Here is a 20908-nt window from a genome sequence, read left to right as displayed (position 1 = left end):
AGATCCAAAACATACCACATCATCTATGAAAAATGGTGGTGGGGGTGTTATGGCCTGGGCATGTATGGCTGCTGAAGATACTGACTCACTTATCGTCATTGATGATACAACTGCTGATGGAAGTAGCATAATGAATTCTGAAGTGTATAGACACATCCTATCGGCTCAAGTTCAAACAAATGCCTCAAAACTCATTGGCCGGCGGTTCATTCTACAGCATGACAATGATCCCAAACATATTGCTAAAGCAATAAAGGAGTTTTTCAACGCAAAAAAAATGGTTAATTCTTGAGTGGCCAAGTCAATCGCCCGATCTGGACCCAATTGAGCATGCCTTTGATATGCTGAAGAGAAAACTGAAGGGGACTATCCCCCAAAACAAGCATAAGCTAAAGATGGATGTATTACAGGCCTGGCAGAGCATCACCAGCGAAGACACCCAGCAACTGGTGATATCCATGAATCGCAGACATCATGCAGTCATTGCATGCAAAGGATATGCAACAAAATACTAAACATGACTATTTTCATTTACATGACATTGCTTTGTCCCAAACTTTATGGTGCCCTGAAATGGGGGAGGGGGGGGGGGGGATTATGTGTTAACACTGCTGTAATTTCTACATGGTGAAACCAAAATGTATAAAAATGGCCTTTATTGAAATCTGACAATGTGCACTTTAACCACATGTGATTTTTTCTATTACAAATCTCAAACTGTGGAGTACAGAGGCAAATAAATAAATAAACATTATGGAGGGCATTGTATATTTAAGAGATGAAGAGGAATAAACTGAAAAATATTTTACTTTGCTTTATGAGCAACTCATATTAAACAAGGATTCAGCTTTTCTGAAAGGGTAGGAAAATTCTGCAGTGAATTCCATGTTTTCATAAAGTTCGAGTTCTTTTTACTAACAATAGAAATTTTCATGTAGAGGAGAGGCGATTTTGTAGGGCTGCAGCATTTTGTATATTGCGGTTCAAGCCAGTGCAATGACAACCGTTAGATAAAATATGCAGTTCATGAGGTTTTACAAAGTGCAAACGACATCATGAGATTTGTATCAATGACACATTAAACTATTTTATGAAAAATTTCCAAATAAAAAAATCGGTATATCTTAAAATGGAATGACTGAAATAAAACAGAAATATTTGAAAAAAATTCACATTTCAGTGATTAGATGTGTAAATTAAATAAAGCAATGTTCCAATAAAGTAATATTAAAACATCCCAGCCCTACTTTTTTTTTGCATTCATCTTTTTCTTATTAAAACTGATAAGGTTCTGAAGTGCGGAGGTGTCCACTCTCCCACGATTATAGTGGTACAACTGCTGCTCCAGAACAGCGTAGGACACGGGCTTTCTTACCAACCGCTTATTGCACTAACGGTAGCAATGTTCTGTCAGTATACAACACGGTTACATTCCAGAACTAAATAGAATTGATGCTACTATACTTTAATGTAAATCCATATTAAATTAAGCATTATTTTTTCTAATAAATATAGGATGCTAAAACAGAAAACATCACATTTTGTTGTGAGTTAGCAAGTAAACAGTAACAAAAAGCAGAAGTTTCTACATTAAACATAGCCCCATTTCTTGGAATTTTCAAAAGATCTTATATCGTCAATAATTAAGGGTTATCCAAGACATGGATATTATCTTCTATACAAAATTCCACTGCACTGTTTATGGTGCTCAACCATAACTAGTAGCCGAGTTCAATAATCTGTTGATTTAACTCACTAATTGATGAGTATGCAGAATTTGAAAAGTGGCCTGGTGGAGGTGGACTTTTGGATCTTATAAAGCATTGGTAGTTATTCCCTAGAATATTTTTTTTCAAGCAAGTCTTCACCTCCTTCTCCAACCACCCACCCTTCCAAGTTGAAGACTCCAAGCAAATGATTGGACCTTTGAACTAATTAGTGACTTGTTTTGAGATCCAAGTTTTGTCAAACATTTTTCTTTGTCCCATTTTCATGTTGCATGACGTTTGTGCTGCCAAACACTGAGGTAAAGGCAAAAAGGAAACTATACTGGAGAAAAAAAAAGGAAAGACAGACACGAGGTCTGACGGAGCACGCACGCACATGCACACACCCACACGCGCATACATACACACACACACACACACACACACACAGAGCAGTTGGCTGGTTTCATATTGCATAATAGTGCTATGATCTTCGTAGGTAAACAATCTCTTTTCGTCAGTTTATGAAATTATTGTCCCCACACAGTGAAAGTTACAGTATGGCTGGAGACATGCCCGTAAACTGACCCCACTGGAATTGCAGGCTGTGATTTTCGGTTCCTTCTGGAGAGAATTTCCCAAACTTAAGCGAAGTACATAGTGCGCAATGTGTCCTGGTGAATCTGCACAGCCTTGGCAAGAGCCTGAGGGTCACGTCCATTACTCTGACCAGAAATGTGACTGCCTTCAGCACTGTGAACAGATGGAGAAAGATAATCAGAACTGAACAAATGTCAATATGTACTGTCTTTCAATATTTAATAATACCATTATTCATATGGACAAACTTCAAAACAAATTGTTTGTGCATATACATTACACTGTGAAGTAAATAGGCACAGTATCCTTTATCAGTATAGCAAACACTAAGTTGAAGACTCTGCCACCTCACAAAATTATGTTATTTTTATCTAGACATAGAAATATACTAGGCTTACTTCATTTGATTCAAGTTAGTACAAATTAATAACACTGTTCCATTTGTCTTTATTTCCATAAATACTACCTTGGGAGAATAGTCAATGAGATTTTCTTGGAATGATTTACTAATTGCTTCTTCGAACTGTAGAATGAACATATTAACCATATATACAGTGCCCTCCGTGATGTTTGGGACAAAGACCCATCATTTATTTATTTGCCTCTGGACTCCACAATTTGAGATTTGTAATAGAAAAAAATCACATGTGGATAAAGTGCACATTGTCAGATTTTATTAAAGGCCATTTTTGTATATTTTGGTTTCACCGTGTAGAAATTACAACTGTGTTTAGACATAGTCCCCCCCATTTCAGGGCACCATAATGTTTGGGACACATGGCTTCACAGGCGTTTGAAATTGCTCAGGTGTGTTTAATTGCCTCCTTAATGCAGGTAAAAGTGAGCTCTCAGCACCTAGTCTTTCCATCAACTTTGGAAACTTTTATTGCTGTATATCAACATGAGGTCCAAAGTAGTGCCAATGAAAGTCAAAGAAGCCATTATGCGACTGAGAAACAAGAATAAAACTGTAAGAGACATCAGCTAAACCTTAGACTTTCCAAAATCAACTGTTTGGAACATCATTAAGAAGAAAGAGTGCACTGGTGAGCTTACTAATCGCAAAGGGACTGGCAGGCCAAGGAAGACCTCCACAGCTGATGACAGAAGAATTCTCTCTATAATAAAGAAAAATCCCCAAACACCTGTCCAACAGATCAGAAACACTCTTCAGGAGTCAGGTGTGGATTTGTCAATGACCACTGTCCACAGAAGACTTAATGAACAGAAATACAGAGGCGACACTGCAAGATGCAAACCACAGGTTAGTCACAAAAATAGGATGGCCAGGTTACAGTTTGCCAAGAAGTACTTAAAAGAGCAAACACAGTTCTGGAAAAAGGTCTTGTGGACAGATGAGACAAAGATTAACTTATATTCTTGGCTCCTGGCGCGAGGCTGAGACGGTGGCAGTACTCACGTGAGGGCGATCCGGCTCGGGGCTGGAACGGTGCTCCGGTGGCTTGGACGGTGTTCTGGCGGTGGTGGCCTGAGTCCGGGGTTCGGCCGCGGGCCAGCGGCTGCGTCAGCAGGACTGGTGGGCGGCAGCTTCGACCACCCCGGGCCGCGGTGTTTGAGCCGCGGGACAGGTTTTAACATCGCCCGGGGGGTATCGCCTCAGCGCAGAGGGAGAAGAGGAGGGAAGAGACTGGAGACCTAAGACTTTTGCCTCCATCACAGTGAGGAGATGTTGGGTGGACTCACTGTGGTGGATGTTAATATGTGTTTATTGTTGTTTTTTATTGTATTGTATTGTATGTATGACTGCTTCAATTTCGTTCAGACTTCGGTCTGAATGACATTAAAGGTTATCTTATCTAATCTTATCTTATCAGAGTGATGGCAAGAGAAAAGTATGGTGGAGAGAAGGAAGTGCCCAAGATTCAAAGCATACCACCTCATCTGTGAAACACGGTGATGGGGGTGTTATGGCCTGAGCATGTATGGCTGTTGAAGATACTGACACTTATCTTCATTGATGATACGACTGCTGATAGTAGCATAATGAATTCTGAAGTGTATAGACATATCCTATCTGCTCAAGTTCAAACAAATGCCTCAAATCGCAATGGCCGGCGGTTCATTCTACAGCAAGACAATCATCCCAAACATACTGTTAAAGGAACAAAGGAGTTTTTCAAAGCTAAAAATGGTCAATTCTTGAGTGGACAGGCCAATCACCTGATCTGAACCCAATTGTTATGCTGAAGAGAAACCTGAAGGGGACTAGCTCCCAAAACAAGCAGAAGCTAAAGATGGCTGCAATACAATTCATGGATATCACCAGTCTTCTCTGGTGAAGGCCTGGCAGAGCATCACCAGAGAAAACCCAGCAACTGGTGATGTCCATGAATCGCAGAGTTCAAGCAGTCATTGCATGCAAAGGATATGCAACAAAATACTAAATATGACTTTAAACATGATATTGCTGAGTCCCAAACATTATGGAACCCTGAAATGAGGGGGGGGGGGACTATGTATAAATACCGCTGTAATTTCTACATGCTGAAACTGAAATGTATAAAAATGGCCTTTGTTAAAATCTGACAATGTGCACTTGAACCACATGTGATTTTTTCTATTACAAATCTCAAATTGTGGAGTACAGAGACAAATAAATAAATGATGGGTCTTTGTCCCAAACATTATAGAGGGCACTGTATAGAAGACATTGCTGCAGAAGTTCTTGTGTTTTGAACCACTTACAACTCAAGGGGGTCTCATAATTGTAATATCTGCCAAGGCATTTTAAATTGCATTTATTGCTTCTTCAAAACGAAAAATCCACACTCATGTACAATAGTATTATCAGCAGAGTACTTATCAAACAATATGACTAGATTGAGCATTACCTGTCATGCTCTTTGTCCACCAAATGGTACCTTGCTCTAAATGCCACTAGATGTGCATAATACGCTGGTGCTGGGATAGATACAGAGCGTGTGCAACGCACATACGTGTGACACAGTTGATAGGTAAGAAGCTGAAGCTCATCCGCAGAGAAGCAGTTGTCATCCCACAGAACATGATAGTGAGAAGGGCGACTTGTCCCCTGAAACAGAAATAATACCGGAACATTTTAATTAGATCATCCTCTGAGAAAAAAGGTTCCTTTTAGACTGGTTTTCATAATTATCTAAGTAGCATGACCTACATTACATACTGGTAAACATTAGAAGGGGTTACACAAACACTGAATAGCAAACTCAAGTATAGAATATTTCAGAGATTTAGGTGCACAAGTGCATAATAGGCTGCTGTTGAAGGTTAGACTGCATGGGATCCAGGGAGAGCTAGCTAAATGCAATCAGCTTCATGATAGGAAGCAGAGGGTAGTGGTAGAATTTCAGTTTTTCAGATTGGTGCCTATGACGAGTGGTGTGCCTCACAGACCTATGCGACAAAATGCTGAGAAATATATTCTGCATTCTGTATCTTTCCCCTTGCTCTACCTATTATATTTAAGTTCTACTTGATAGCATTTATGTATTATCTGATCTGACTGGATAGCATGCAAAACAAAGCTTTCAACCTACCTCGGTACACATGAGGATGATAATAAATCTAAAGCTCAAAAGCAAAGCCAGTTTCCTCATGTCCTGGCCAATATTTATTATTAAGAAATGACAGTAATTTAATGGAACTTTGTGTGACTCCATCATGTGTGCCGCGGGGTGGGAGATTGCAACCTTCACGTGGTCCGCCCTGTTTCAATGAATGCAATCAACCTGGCGTGCACAATCAAATAAGATCAAATAGAACAAGTTGTCCTACAACTTTAGGCTGTGCACGCCATACGCAAGAAGAAGAAGAAGATGTGTGCCGTCTGTTGGATTGCTTAATATTACAGTTAGTATACCTCAACAGCTACATCTTAATTAGCAATAACGCAATTTGGAATATATCATGGTCACGTTCAACACCATTTAAAAACACAATCTTTACAGTAAAAAGAAACCCATTGTAACAACATTTGTTCAGATACAATTCTTTGTCCTTAAAACTCAAACGTTGCGAAGTTGTGATCAGGCAATATGGCAACAGAAACCTTTTGACAAAACGAAGTAACGTACAAGAGAATTATCTCATCTACATCCTTTAGTTTTTCAAAAACGTACATAACTATTAGAAAAGTTTAAGTTCACAAGTAATTTATTTATTTTGTTTTTAAGAAGGAACTGCAGATGCTGGAAAATCGAAGGTACACAAAAAAGCTGGAGAAACTCAGCGGGTGCAGCAGCATCTATGGAGCGAAGGAAATAGGCTATTTCCTTCGCTCCATAGATGCTACTGCACCCGCTGAGTTTCTCCAGCTTTTTTGTGTAAGTTTACAAGTAACTTCCTTTGCTTTCATGTAACTATATTTAACTTTTTGTTAACATACATATGGTGAAAAGTATGAAGCCTATTTCTGAACTCCAGTAGCATATAAAGTTAAACTTTATGATATTGATCAATCATCTGTCCTTGAATGCTCAGTAAGATACTCCAGATGGATTTTGCTATTGAAGACTTTGCTTGCAAAATGAAAGCCAAGGAAGCATACTCAAAAGACAAAGATTCAGCTTGTAGCAGCTTTAATATTATGTGGCACATAACTAAATAGTGCTAGGGGGCGCCATCCTGTATGGTATGGCTGCCCAGCCTGCAGCTGTCCGTCTTTTCATCTCTTTTTTTATTTTTAGTTAGTTAAAGTGTTTTTGTTCTGGAGGTCTAGACTTTTTTTATGTGGGGGGTGGGGGAAGGGGGAAACTACCTTTCAGGGTCCCTACCTGGTCGGAGAGGCAGCTTTTCTCCAGGCTGCACCGTCGACCCGTCCTCGCGGCCTACCAGCGGGCCTGGAGCGGCGTTTCCTGAGGGGACCGCCAGAACCTCGGCTTCGGCGGCGGCACAGCGCTGGAGCGCTATCGCGGAGCGGGCGATGCCTTGCCCGGGTCACCGCGCTGGAGCTCCGGTGAGCTGAAGACCGCCGAGTGAAACATTGTGGAGCTGCGGGTCTGTGGAGCGGCCAGCCGCGGGCGGCGGCGCTGAACTTTTCACTGGGAGTCTGGGATCTCGCGACGAGATTGCCAGTGGTGGGGCTCCGTCCGGCGCGGCCTTGTTGGCTTCGGAAGCCGCGGTCTCGAGTAAGGAGGCGGCCGTTCCAGGTGTCCTATGCCGCTGAGAGGATTCTCCCGACGCCGGAGCACCATCACCCGGCGAGAACGGCCTGGAACATCGGGCCTCCGTAGCGGCGACTGCAGAGGCCTCAATAGGCCTGACTATGGGTGACATGGGGATGGGACTGGACTTAGTGCCTTCCCTCATACTGGAAACCATTGTGGGGGGATGTTTTTTATGTTAAAGTTCTTTATTATTGTCATGTTTGTATTCTTTTTTTATGTGCTGCATTGGCAACAAGAATTTCACTACACCTAGGTGTATGTGACTAATAAAGAAACCTTTGAACCTTTGAACCAAACCTTTGAACCTATCCACTCACCTGCAGTTTTCTATCCTTCCTCTTATTTGAATGAGATTCATAAATATTGGAACTGAGAAAAACATATGATTGCATTTATGTATTACAGGAATTATTCTCAAGATCCCCGAGAATAAAAGTTTTAAGTTCTCAGCACAGTATTCCATACCTGTATCCCAGCGTGGCTGCAGAGATAAAAATCAAATTCATATGGGTGGGTGATATCTGTATCTACCGTGGTTCCTGCTGGAATATTTCCACTTCTCCCAACCTTGGAAAAATGTAAACAAAATTCAATAACCAAACTCATATAGACTACAAGTGCATTAAGGCTCACCTTATGGACAACCTTTAGGATTCAATCCTATTTAACAAATTCAGTTCACATCACACAATTCTGCAAACCAAATAGAAAACATGTTCTTACCCTTTCATTCTTATCAGCACAGAATAATCGTGTATGATGCCGTTTCTGCACCACTATATATGTAATACCAGGTTGATAGTCTTTCTCCAGGCTAATGCATGCTTCTCGAATCGCCAAAAGCTCGCAATACAAAACCTACAGCACAAAAGGCAATTGAGTACAATTCGCAAGAAATGCTTGAGTAAGTCTAGTTATTTCAAAAAGATCAAGTACGGTGTTACTTCCAAGTTGAGTGCATGGATGAAAAAATAATTGCATTAATCCTGAAATTAAAAATGGAAATACTCAGATTGAGAGCATTTGTGGAAATAAAAATAATCAACTTTTCAGTTCAGATATTGCATTAGAACTGAGAGAAGAAAGAAATCAAACTGGCTTTAAATAGTAGAGAAGTAGGTAGGTAAAACAAGGAAATTATCATGAAAATGTGCAGACCAAGAGAAAATAAATGATACAAGTATGGCGATGACTCCTTACTCACGGATGATCTGCCTAGAGAGGCAAGTAGGAGAAAAATGAAAGCAGGAGAGATGAAGGAAAAAAATGTTATTTCATATTTTGAGCATCTGCAATTGTTTACCTTTTGATTTGTTCTGAATTGATTCTAATTAAGTTTGAAAACAAAATATTTTTTCCACTCTGACTCATATAATTTCAAGTTTTCATTCATTCACTTTTAAACACAGCATGCATTGACAAAGGGACTCACCTGACGAAACTGCCCTTCAGAAACTCCATCACGATAAAATATAATTCGGGTCGGCTTAAAACGCGTTGATTTGTAAAACTGTATGAGAAGTTCTCGAACCATAGATGCTAAATCTTGAATGATCTCCTGTCGTGGTCTCTGTACACGCACAGTGGCACAGTAACGACTAGGATGGGCATCCATACTGCCTACAACCTGGAAAGAGATGGAACAATTAAATGTGGATTGAACAATAGCTAAAAAGTGAAAGTTCCACGAGTTGAACATGATAGAAGTGGGTGGCCACGGTGGCGCAGCGGTAGAGTTGCTGCCTTACAGCGCCAGCGACTCAGGTTCGATCCCGACTACGAGCGCTGTCTGTACGGAGTTTGTACGTTCTCCCCATGACTGCGTGGGTTTTCTCCAAGATCTTTGGTTTCCTCCCACACTCCAAAGACATACAGGTATGAAGGTTCATTGGCTTGGTATAAATGTAAACTGTCCCTAGTGTGTGTAGGATGGTGTTAATGTGCGGGGATCGCAGGTCGGTACGGACTCAGTGGGCCGAAGAGCCTATTTCCGCGCTGTATCTCTAATCTAAACTAAAGTGAAGGCAACTTGGGTAAATTACTTAAATATTTCATCAAGATTATAGTTGTGATATAGCTATAGAGAAGTGTTGAAGACAACTCTTCTCCTGGATACCTGCATACACATTTCAGATGCACATGCAGCCAATGTTACTACCTGGTTTTAAATATTTAAAATTCCTGCTCCTGTTTGTGATTCTTCATCCATGTACAGTGCCCTCCATAATGTTTGGGACAAAGACCCATCATTTATTTGCCTCTGTACTCAACAATTTGAGATTTGAAATAGAAAAAAAAATCACATGTGGTTAAAGTGCACATTGTCAGATTTTAATAAAGGCCAAACCCAGACTCCATTTTTATACATTTTGGTTTCACCATGTAGAAATTACATCAGTGTTGATACCTCACCCCCACATTTCAGGCCACCATACTGTTTGGGACCCATGGCATCATAGGAGTTTGTAATTACTCAGGTGTGTTTAAATGCCTCCTTAATGCAGGTATAAGAGAGCTCTAGTCTTTCTAGAAACTAGAAAGAGAATGCTAGTCTTTCCATCACCTTTGGAAACTTTTATTGCTGTTAATCAACATGAGGACCAAAGTAGTGCCAATGAAAGTCAAAGAAGTCATTATGAGACTGAGAAACAAAAAATAAAACTGTAAGAGACATCAGCCAAACTTTAGGCTTACCAAAATCAACTGTTTGGAACATCATTAAGATGAAAGAGAGCACTGGTGAGCTTACTAATCGCAAAGGGACTGGCAGGCCAAGGAAGACCTCCACAGCTGATGACAGAAGAATTCTCGCTATAATAAAGAAAAATCCTCAATCTTCAAACACCAAGACTTCATGAACAGAAATACAGAGGCTACACTGCAAGATGCAAACCACTGGTTAGCCGCAAAAATAGGATGGCCAGTTTACAGTTTGCCAAGAAGTACTTAAAAGAGCAACCACAGTTCTGGAAAAAGGTCTTGTGGACAGATGAGACAAAGATTAACATATCAGAGTGATGGCAAGAGCAAAGTATGGAGGAGAGAAGGAACTACCCAAGATCCAAAGCATACCACCTCATCTGTGAAATACAGTGGCAGGGGTGTTATGGCTTGGGCATGTATTGCTGCTGAAGTTACTGGCTCACTTATCGTCATTGATGATACAACTGCTGATGGAAGTAGCATAATGAATTCTGAAGTGTATAGACACATCCTATCTGCTCAAGTTCAAACAAATGCCTCAAAACTCACTGGACGGCGGTTCATTCTACAGCAAGACAATGATCCCAAACATACTGCTGAAGTAACAAAGAATTATTGAGTGGCCAAGTCAATCACCTGATCTGAACCCAATTGAGCATGCCTTTTATATGCTGAAGAGAAAACTGAAGGGGACTAGCCCCCAAAACAAGCATAAGCTAAAGATGACTGCCAGACAGGCATGGCAGAGCATCACCAGAGAAGACACCAAGCAACTGGTGATGTCAATGAATCGCAGACTTCAAGCAGTCATTGCATGCAAAGGGTATGCAACAAAATACTAAACATGACTACTTTCATTCACATGACATTGCTGTGTCCCAAAGATTATGGTGCCCTGAAATGGGGGGGGGGGGGGGGGGGGAAACTATGTATAAACACTGCTGTAATTTCTTCATGGTGAAACCAAAATGTATAAAAATGGCCTCTATTAAAATCTGACAATGTGCACTTTAACCACACGTATTTTTTTCTATTACAAATCTCAAATTGTGGAGTACAGAGGCAAATAAATAAATGATGGGTCTTTGTCCCAAACATTATGGAGGGCACTGTATAAATACACATAGTGTCTGAATGCTGCTGTCATTCAATTTCAGTATCGGAAAAAGAGCGGGAGAATTTAAAAGGTAAGCAGAGGATTACTGGAGCCGAAGATAGACACAAAAAGCTGGAGTAACTCAGTGGGACAGACATCATCTCTGGAGCGAAGGAATGGATGATGATGTTTTGTGTCAAGACCCTTCTTCTGAAGAAGGGTCACCCATTCCTTCTCTCCAGAGATGCTGCCTGTATCGCTGAGTTACTCCAGCTTTTGGTGTCTATCTTTGGTTTAAACCAGCATCTGCAGTTCCTTTCTACAGATTACTGGAGCCAGCTGAAGCCAGCTAACTTGAGTGGTGGGACAAGTAAAAGTTAACCAGTGGATTGGTTATGAGACCAAAATTGGCTAACTGAGTACCAAATAATAAGGTCATTTGTAGCGGCATGGCCTATTGGGAGTGAGGCTGTGTTGAGGTGAAGTGCTGAGTGGAGGGCTAATGTGAGTCTTTGACTAGGAGGCTAATGGAGAGGCGATAAGGTACAGTTTGTTAGTCCGTGAGAGTCTTGTGTTTTTTCTTTCTTCTTTCGGTTCAGTACAATGGTGAAGGCAGGTAAAATAGTACATCGCTCCTCCTGCAGGCTGTGGGAAGTCAGGGAAACAGCTGGCGTCTCTAGAATGGTGTTGCCTCCCTGGTGCCAGGGTCCAGGATCTCTCAGAGCAGCTACATGAAATGAGGGTGAGCAGCCCCAGAAGTATTTGTACATTCCAGCATTAATGACACTGGCAGGAAAAGGGATGAGGTCCTGCAAAATGAATGTAGGGAGTTAGATAAAAGGCTAGTGAGGGTCGGAACAGGAAGATAGGACAGGTGAATCTATGGCTGAGGAGTGGGCGCAGGGATTCAACATTTTGGGCCATTGGGATCTCTTCAGGTGCAGAGGTGACCTGCACAAGAGGGATATGCAACTGGAACGTTGTAGCCATTACAGAAACCTGGTTAAGAGCGGGATAGGACTGGCAGCTTAATGTTCCAGGGTAGAGATGCTTCAGGAGATAGAGGTGCGGGGTAAGAGGAGGGGGGTGTTGATTAAGGAGAATGCCACACCAATAGTCTGAGATGACATTACGGACGGTCTGTCCATTGAGACTATATGGGTGAAACTGAGAAATAAGAAAAGGATTATCACCATGTTGGCAGTGTACTACAGGCCCCCAAAACATGAATTAGTAAAGCAGAAGATTGCCGGCAGCTGCAGGACAAATAAGGTTGTCATAGTTGAGGATTTTAACTTTCCAAATATAAACTGCGACTATTATCGTGCAAAAGGTTGACTGGGCAGAATTTGTCAAATGTGTTCAGGAACAATATGTAGAGGGCCCTATTTGGGAGAGGGCATAGCTTGATCTAGTGTTAGGCAATCAGGAGAGGCAAATAGCTGAAGTGTTTGTGGATGAGCCTTTTGTGATCAGAAACCACTATTCTATTAGCTTTAAGATAATAATGGATAAAGACAGGATGGGCCTGCAAGTTATAATTCTAAATTGGGGCAGGGCCAACTTCGATGGTATTAGACAGGTACTCGCTCAAGTTGATTGGAGCAGGTTGTTTGCAGGAAAAAGAACGTCTGGAAGTGGGACGCTTTTAAAGTGTGCCGACAGGAGGTCAGGACAGGCATGTTCCTATAAGAGTGAAGGTGAGTGTAAGGAAGTTTGGATGACAAGAGAAATTGAAACTATGGTCAAGAATAAGGAGGCATGGGACTGGTAGAGGCAACTGGGATTGTGTATTCCTGGAGGAGTATTGGGATCTGAAAGGAAATCAGGAGGGCAATGGGGGCAGGCGAAGGCTCTGGCAGGTAATATTAAGGATAATCCCAGGACATTTTATGTACATTAAGGGAAAGAGGGCAAAGAGAGAATTAGCCCCATAGGAATCAAAGGTTATCCCTGTGTGGAGCTGCAAGAGATGAACAGGGTTCACAATGAACATTTCGCCTGTTTTTACTGTGGAGAAAGACGTGAAGACTGTGGAATTTGAGGTGGGCGAGGTTGAGCAGGCTTGGACTTCATTCCAAGGAGAATGAGGGGTAATCGTATAGAGGTGTATACGATCATGTGAGGAATAGATTGGATAAATGTCAGGAGAGGCAAATGGCTGAAGTGGACATAGGGTTAAGGTGGGGAACTTAATTGGAACCTGAGGGATAACTCTTTTACACAAAGGGTGGTGGGTATATGGAACGAGCTGCCGGAGGAATCAGTTGTGGCAGGTACTATCATAACATTTAAGAGACATTTGGACAGGTACATGGAATGGATAGGTTCAGAGGGTTATGGGCCATGTGCAGGCAGGAGGGACTTGTGTTGATGGGGCATATCAGTTGGTGTGGACAAGTTGGGCTGAAGAGCCTGTTTCCACACTGTATAACTCTGACTGTGTGGCAAATGGAATGAGCTGGTGGAGGAGGTTGTTGAAGTAACATAATAATATTTAAGTTATTTGGACAGGTACATGGATAGGAAAGGTTTAGAGGGATATAGGCCAAACCCAGGCAGGTGGGATTATTGTGGATGGGGCATCTAGAATGGCATGGGCAAGCTGGCCAGAAAGGCCTGTGTCCTTGCTGTATGACTCTATATAGATCTCGATCCTGCAAATATATTGAGTGGTTCAGCATAACAATGCAAATGCTGAATAACATATTGGTAACTGACACATTTTGGTAGATAATTTCCCACCCACCCATCAGCGTAATCAGAGCTGAGCTGTCTTAATGATGACAGGTTTCTCTGCTAGTTATTCAAATTCCAAATGATGTTTGGAAAATTGATGTGGCAAGTGGGAAAGTGCAAGTAGGCCCCTTCCAACACAGACACTTCTCAAAAGTACACCATTGATAAGCAAGCAACTATATTTTGCTCTATTCTTTCCTCACTTACACAAAATTCTTGCCAAAATGTGTTTGTATAAATACTTACAGCAGCGATTGAGGGTTTCTTGCCATCTCCAGCTGGTGGATGTGTAACATCAGCTCCCAGAAAAATCACAGGTTGCTGGAACACGGATGGTCTACAAATGTGAAATAATTGTGGGGAAAAAAGTGATTTATTTGAAGTAGGAAAGACTGAACATAACTATGACTTTTGTTTTTTAAAACCTCGGTGTGATCAGAATATAAATGAATTCTTGCAAATACAAGCATTAAAGAAAAACATTATTAGACTAATTCAACCCATTCACCTTTACCACAAACTTAATTTCATGGTTGAGATTGATATCCTGCTTGAAATTAACTGAAGGAAAATAGTCACCTCTCCAAATATCAAATTCATAAATTATGGGATTACTATTCCTACCTCTGTAATAATGCCAGACACACCCAGTCTTCAAAACTCAATGACAGCTTGAATCTTTAGATTTTATTTGTGGCTCAGCTCAGGAGTGCTTATCCCCATTATAAAAAAAAACATTCAGCCAAACCAGTCAATTTTTAGTTACTAAAGGCAATACATTGGGTAATTCTCTTTGCAACATTGCTGGAGGGAATTCCATAATTGCACTACTTCCATGCTGAACATTATTGCCATTTTCATTCTTGTCATCAAAGGACTGCAAACTCAATATATGCAGCTAGGTTATCATTTACCTTGGGAGTCACATCAAGGATATTCTTTTTTATGATTGCAATATTTAGCTAATCATATCCAAAAACCACCAGCAAACACTTCTTGTAAGGCTGGTGAAAGTGTAACAAAATTCTCATTGCAAGAAGCTCTTTTGTGAACACAAGTGGTTCATCTGCTTGATTCAACATGTTCCCCAATTACACAAATTCAAGAGTGATGTCCATTTCTTATCGGTTTGTTTTAATTTTAATTGGTTCCCACTAATGACATCTACAACTGCAGATTGCATTTGAAAAATTACTATGTAGAACGTAGGCTGTACTTTTTCTATATCCATGACTCTGTAGCCAGGCACAGCTCCAACACCATCTATATGTTCGCCGACTATACTGCCGTGGTTGGACGAATAAGGGGTAAAGATGAGTTAATAGCACAGGAGGGAGATTGAAAATCTGATTGATTGGTGCCAGAACAAAAATCTTGGTCACATTATTGATGGGACTGCAGTGGAGGGTTAACATGCTCATGTTCCTAGGCATGCATATCTCTGAAAACGAGACATGGGCCTGGCACATCCATGCAGAGAGTTGCTCAATACCTATATTTCCTCAAAAGATTGAGGAGATTTGGGATGTCAACGAAAATGTTATGAAACTTCAACAGGTAGACAGCATTCTGATGGGTTGCAGCATGGCCTGGTTTGGCAACTGGAATGCCCGGGATCAAAGAAGACTAGAGAATGATAGACAATGCCCAGTCCATCACAGGTACCGACGACCCCACCTTTGAAAGTTTCTGTAGGAGGAGTTGCTTCAAAATGGCAGTCAATATCAAAGATTCATACCATAGTGGCCAGACCTCATTCCACTATTGGGAAGGATGTGTATACCACCAAGTTCAGGAGCAGCTTCTTCCCAGAAACGAGCAGGTTCATGAAGACTACACATGCCAACTTCAGCAACTATTATCTTCTATCGAATATCATGGGTAGCACTAGGCTTCAGTTCTGTACTGTTTTAATACCGATTTCATGCATGGAGTGAGCCCAAATCCATTCTCACCAGTATTCATCAGAGAGACTCCTCCACAGAGTCCAAGGGGGGAACACTGGAATAAAGAACAGTACCGCACAGGAAAAGGCCTTATAGTCCACCATATTTGTGTTGAACATGATGCCAAATTAACATAAACCCTTCCACCTTCAAGTGATCCATCCCTTCATAACAATCCGTTTACTTAAAAGCCATTATTGTATCTGTTGCCAGTAACACCACTGACAGAATGTCCCAGGTACCTACTACTCAGTGTGTACTTGCTCCACACATTTTCTTTCATAGAAACATAGAAAATAGGTGGAGTAGGCCATTCAGCCCTTCGAGCCTGCACCGCCATTCGATATGATCATGGCTGATCATCCAACTCAGTATCCCATCCCTGCCTTCTCTCCATACCCCCTGATCCCTTTAGCCACAAGGGCCACATCTAACTCCCTCTTAAATATAGCCAATGAACTGGCCTCAACTACTTTCTGTGGAAGAGAATTCCACGGATTCACCACTCTCTGTGTAAAAAATGATTTTCTCATCTCGGTCCTAAAAGACTTCCCTCTTATCCTTAAACTGTGACCCCTAGTTCTGGACTTCCCCAACATCGGGAATAATCTTCCTGCATCTAGCCTGTCCAACCCCTTAAGAATTTTGTAAGTTTCTATAAGATCCCCCCTCAATCTTCTAAATTCTAGCGTGTTCAAGTCGAGTCAATCCAGTCTTTCTTCATAGAAACATAGAAACATTTCAATTTTTTCCCTCCGACCTTAAAGCTTTGCCCTCCAGTCTTTGACATTTCCACTCTGGGGAAAAGTTCTAACTGTCTACCCTATCTTTGCCTCTCATAATTTGGATAAACTTCTATCAAGTATCCTAAACCTCAATGCTCCAGAGAAAAGAATCCAAGAGTTTCCATCTTCTCATTATAGCTAATGCTCTCTACTCCAGGCAGTATTTTGGTAAAACGCTTCTGCACCCTCTGCACAATCACAAAGCCTCCACATCCAACCTGTATTGGGGTGACCAGAATTGCACATTATTCTCCAAACTCCAAATTAAAGTTTTATTGAGCCTCAACATGACTTCCTGACTCTTATACTCAATGCCCCAAACAATTACGGCAATCATACCGTATTCTAACTTTAGCACACTATACATTTGTGTTGCTACTTTCAGAGAGCAATGGACTTGGACACCAAGATCCCTTTGAACATATATGCTGTTAAAGTTCTGCCATTAATTCTTATATTTAACCTCCCAGAGCTCACACGTCCATATTAAGCACCACCTGCCATTTATTTGCCATAAAGGTCACTGATTTATATCCTGCTATATCCTTTGACAGTCATTTTTACTTTCTACAAGGACACAAATTTTTGTGTTGTCTGCAAACCCATCGACATTTTCATCCAAGTTGTTTACATATACCACAAACCATTACGTTCCCAGTACTGATTCATACGGAACTCCACTGGTTACAGATCTTCTGCCAGAAAGAATAACATCCCTCCACTACTACCCTCTGATTTCTAAGGGTAAGTCAGTTCTGAATGAAAACAACCACCGTAGACCCTGTGCATCTTAATCTTGTGATCAATTTACCATGAGGATCTTGTCAAATTACTTTTCTGAAGTCCACACTGCGAACATTCAACTGAACACACTGAGTGGCCCTCCCTAGTAGAATATCACGATTAATCAACTTCATCACCTCCTTAAAAAACTCTCACATAAGGCCATGCGGATGGTCTCTAATTAGTCCATTCCCTATCCAATTCAAGTAAATTGTACCCCTCCCCAGAATCTTCTCCAATAGCTTCTCTGCCACTGACATGAGGCTCACAGTCCTATAATATCCAGGCTTGTCTCTGTGTCTCTTCTTAAGCAACATTGACTGCTCTCTTTCCTCCAGGACCTCATTGGTGGCTAGAAAGGATACAAAGATTTTGTCAAGGTCTCAGCAATCTCCTCTCTCACTTCTCTCAATAACCTGGGACGTTCATCTGAATGCTCTTCAAGAGATCCCACATCATCTTCTGCTTGATCTCAAATTGCCCTAGTATATTAGTATATCCTGCTGATCTCATTATCCTGAATATTCTTCTCCTCAAGTGAGTTTATTGTCATGTGTCCCTGTATAGGACAATGAAATTCTTGCTTTGCTTCAGCACACAGAACAGTGAATACTCAGGTAATTGCTTTGCACCCTAGTACAAAATGCCAAGATCAATGATTTGTAGCTCAGCATAATATAAAAGGCTATAGAATAAACCTAAATTGTCTCTCGGCATTGTTTGTGTTCATTCAATTGGTTAACAAGAGAGCCTGATGCAACATCTCACAATGCACTTATTGTTTCAGGTTTATTTGTTTCAGATTTGCAAAAATGTTGCTCCACAATAACATAGTACACTGCAATTTACATAGACATGTACCAAGATAAATAACACTGAATTAGTCTGTGAACTCAAGAAACATAAAATAAACTTTGCCACAAAGCCTGTTGAGATGGCAAAATGCAACTTCTACAGTGCCGGGAACTTCAGTGCCATGTAACGCTAAGACTCAAATCAATAAATGTTTGATTGTCAAGTCAATGTTCTTACCTTGATTACAGAAGATAAGGTAACTTCACGACAGGGAAGAAATAACTGACAAATATATTCTTATGCCAGTAAACAGAGATTAATATTACAATTATAAATTTAATCACTTCAATTTATTTTAGCAAAAGTAACACCCTTACCGTTGATGTGGTACCAAAATGTTGTTGATTCCACCTAATTTCACATTAATCTTCAGGCAGAGGTTTGATAACGTCTGTGGAGATGTTTTAACAACATTCTTCACCTGAACACACTGAGTGGCCATCCCTAGTAGAGTATCTCCCACACGCTTCACTTCAGCTAAAAGAAAAGACAGTATATTACAAACATAGTATTTATTTTATTTGTTTAACTACCTTTAGGTCACAGCAAGCTACTGTTCATCCTCTAAATGCATGCACTCATCTTTTCAATTAAGCACAAAGGTGTGTGCATCCTCTCAGCTGGTCTTCTGGAGTATTAGAACCCGTAATAGGTGACAGGAAGGTCATGAGTTTCACTTGTAGCACTCTAATGTCCTGAATAAGATAGTGTTATCACACTTTTATTGATCAATGCTCCTTCATAAATAACTTTGGAGTCATTCAATAAACAAGAGGTACAGGAGTAGGCCATTCGGCCCTTCGAGTCAGCACCGCCATTCAATATGATCATGGCTGATCATCCATAATCTGTACTCCCCATTCCTACCTTCCTGCTAATCTTCAAATTAGTTACATAAGCATCCATTCGAGCACATCTTATCACAATAATTTTAGACAGTATGTAAGTAGCACCCATTAGTAATTTGTTTGAGCAATTTTTTTTTTAAATGCCAAGAAGCAATATGTTTTCAGTATGAAACACAAAATGTGAGAGCCTTGGTATTTACACCGTTCAAATCAACTGATTATAAATTTGGAAGAAATTCTAAGAACGTTACACAACAAATATTTATTTTGGATAAATGTAGTAAGACCAGTATTTAATATTTTGTCTGATGCATTCTTCCAAAGGACTGCAGTTCTCATGGGTGTGTTCAGTTGCAATCAAATGCATGAGTAATACTCTGAGTTTCACCTCAGCTGAGCATATAAACACACATGCCCCAGGTGATGGTCATTTACCTCTAACATTTAAAACTAATACACAAGGCTGATCATATTTTATTTCCATTTATTATCTCAAACATTTAAATAATATTGTTAGTTATGACTAAACATATTATCAACAAAATAAAAGATTTACACAAAACTGAGCTGTGCTAGACACTTAATTACCATCTAGGAATCCTTATGCAACTATTGGGTCACTTTTTGCTCACTATAAAATTGATACACCAATATACCACTAATAAAAAAATAAAACCACAAAAATAAACAGAGCACACTTAAAAAAGGGTATGAATGCCTTAATAGATAGACTTCATTGCTATTTAACAATGTTTTTCCTAATACATATTTATTACTTGATCTCTTACTAAATAGATGTTAAATCAATGCACAGTTAACTAAGTAAGCTTTGATCAGTTAAGAAAATTCAGGCAAAGGGGAAAGAAATTATTGTGGTAGACTCCATTGTTCAGTATTTTCCCCATATTTCTACCAGTAAATGGCTTCATTAGTGTTTTATAAATAATCTGTCATTTCTGATCGTGGACATGCTCCATAAAGATAATAGTTTCCTCAACTATAATAAAAATAAACGACTTACTTGCATCTTTAACAATTTATGTCAATGCTACATACTGATGCCAATGAAGCAATGATAACATGGTTGTAGAATTGATGGGAAAGACGGAGCTAAAGTGGTTATGGTCACAGTGTGAGATACACTGTAACCTCAATGTAAAACGTACATGTGGAATTTCAATGTTAGAAAATCTCCTCAGTTATGTCCAAATTGCATGCTGCCACACAGAGTCAAGCTCATTAACAAATGTCAGTCATTTGTTCAAGATATTTGAGGGGGATTGGTGTCCATGAAAGTGTGCCAGGAAAGAATAAACATTTTCAAATTAGAATAATTAGATATCCTGCAAATTTAGAAATATTTTATTACCATAGACAGGTGTTTTCCCAGGTAAAATAACAATAACAAGTTGTAGGCCTGAATACGTATTCTTCAGATGCCTGAACATTGGCTCCACACTATCAGCTCCTTGTGCGTATTTACAAAAACATGGCTGGCCCTGAATTGGCATTCCGGCGTCTTTAGATATTTTCCGTAGCTGGTCAGTGAAACTCCTAAAAAGACAAATAAATTAGGATGTCAACTTAATTCTGAAAAAGCACGACCGAGACTGGAATCCCATAAATTAAAGAGCTTTGAGCAGTACTTGGGAAAATCAAGCTGGAACTAAAAATGCAAAATT

The 20908-nt window shown here is 40.3% G+C and overlaps 1 protein-coding gene across 4 annotated transcripts in view; it reads right to left on the bottom strand.

Annotated features, from left to right (window-relative positions):
* Window positions 1-1271: 1271 nt before the first annotated feature.
* LOC116988484 (protein argonaute-3) overlaps window positions 1272-20908 on the bottom strand; it is a 104543-nt gene continuing 84906 nt past the window's right edge. For all 4 annotated transcript variants that reach the window (XM_033045225.1, XM_033045224.1, XM_033045226.1 and 1 more), the window contains 8 exons: window positions 20596-20780; window positions 18696-18855; window positions 14256-14346; window positions 8904-9098; window positions 8195-8329; window positions 7937-8038; window positions 5159-5358; window positions 1272-2459 (listed from right to left, as the gene is read on the bottom strand). In XM_033045225.1, coding sequence (XP_032901116.1) covers window positions 2351-2459; window positions 5159-5358; window positions 7937-8038; window positions 8195-8329; window positions 8904-9098; window positions 14256-14346; window positions 18696-18855; window positions 20596-20780 — 1177 coding nt within the window. In that variant the 3' untranslated portion in view covers window positions 1272-2350. The remainder of the gene's footprint in view (window positions 2460-5158; window positions 5359-7936; window positions 8039-8194; window positions 8330-8903; window positions 9099-14255; window positions 14347-18695; window positions 18856-20595; window positions 20781-20908) is intronic.

Source organism: Amblyraja radiata, chromosome 27 (assembly GCF_010909765.2).
Source record: "Amblyraja radiata isolate CabotCenter1 chromosome 27, sAmbRad1.1.pri, whole genome shotgun sequence".
Lineage (NCBI taxonomy): Eukaryota > Metazoa > Chordata > Chondrichthyes > Rajiformes > Rajidae > Amblyraja > Amblyraja radiata.
The sequence above is the reverse complement of the archived record's forward strand: the minus strand, read 5'-3'. Positions and strand labels throughout refer to the sequence as shown.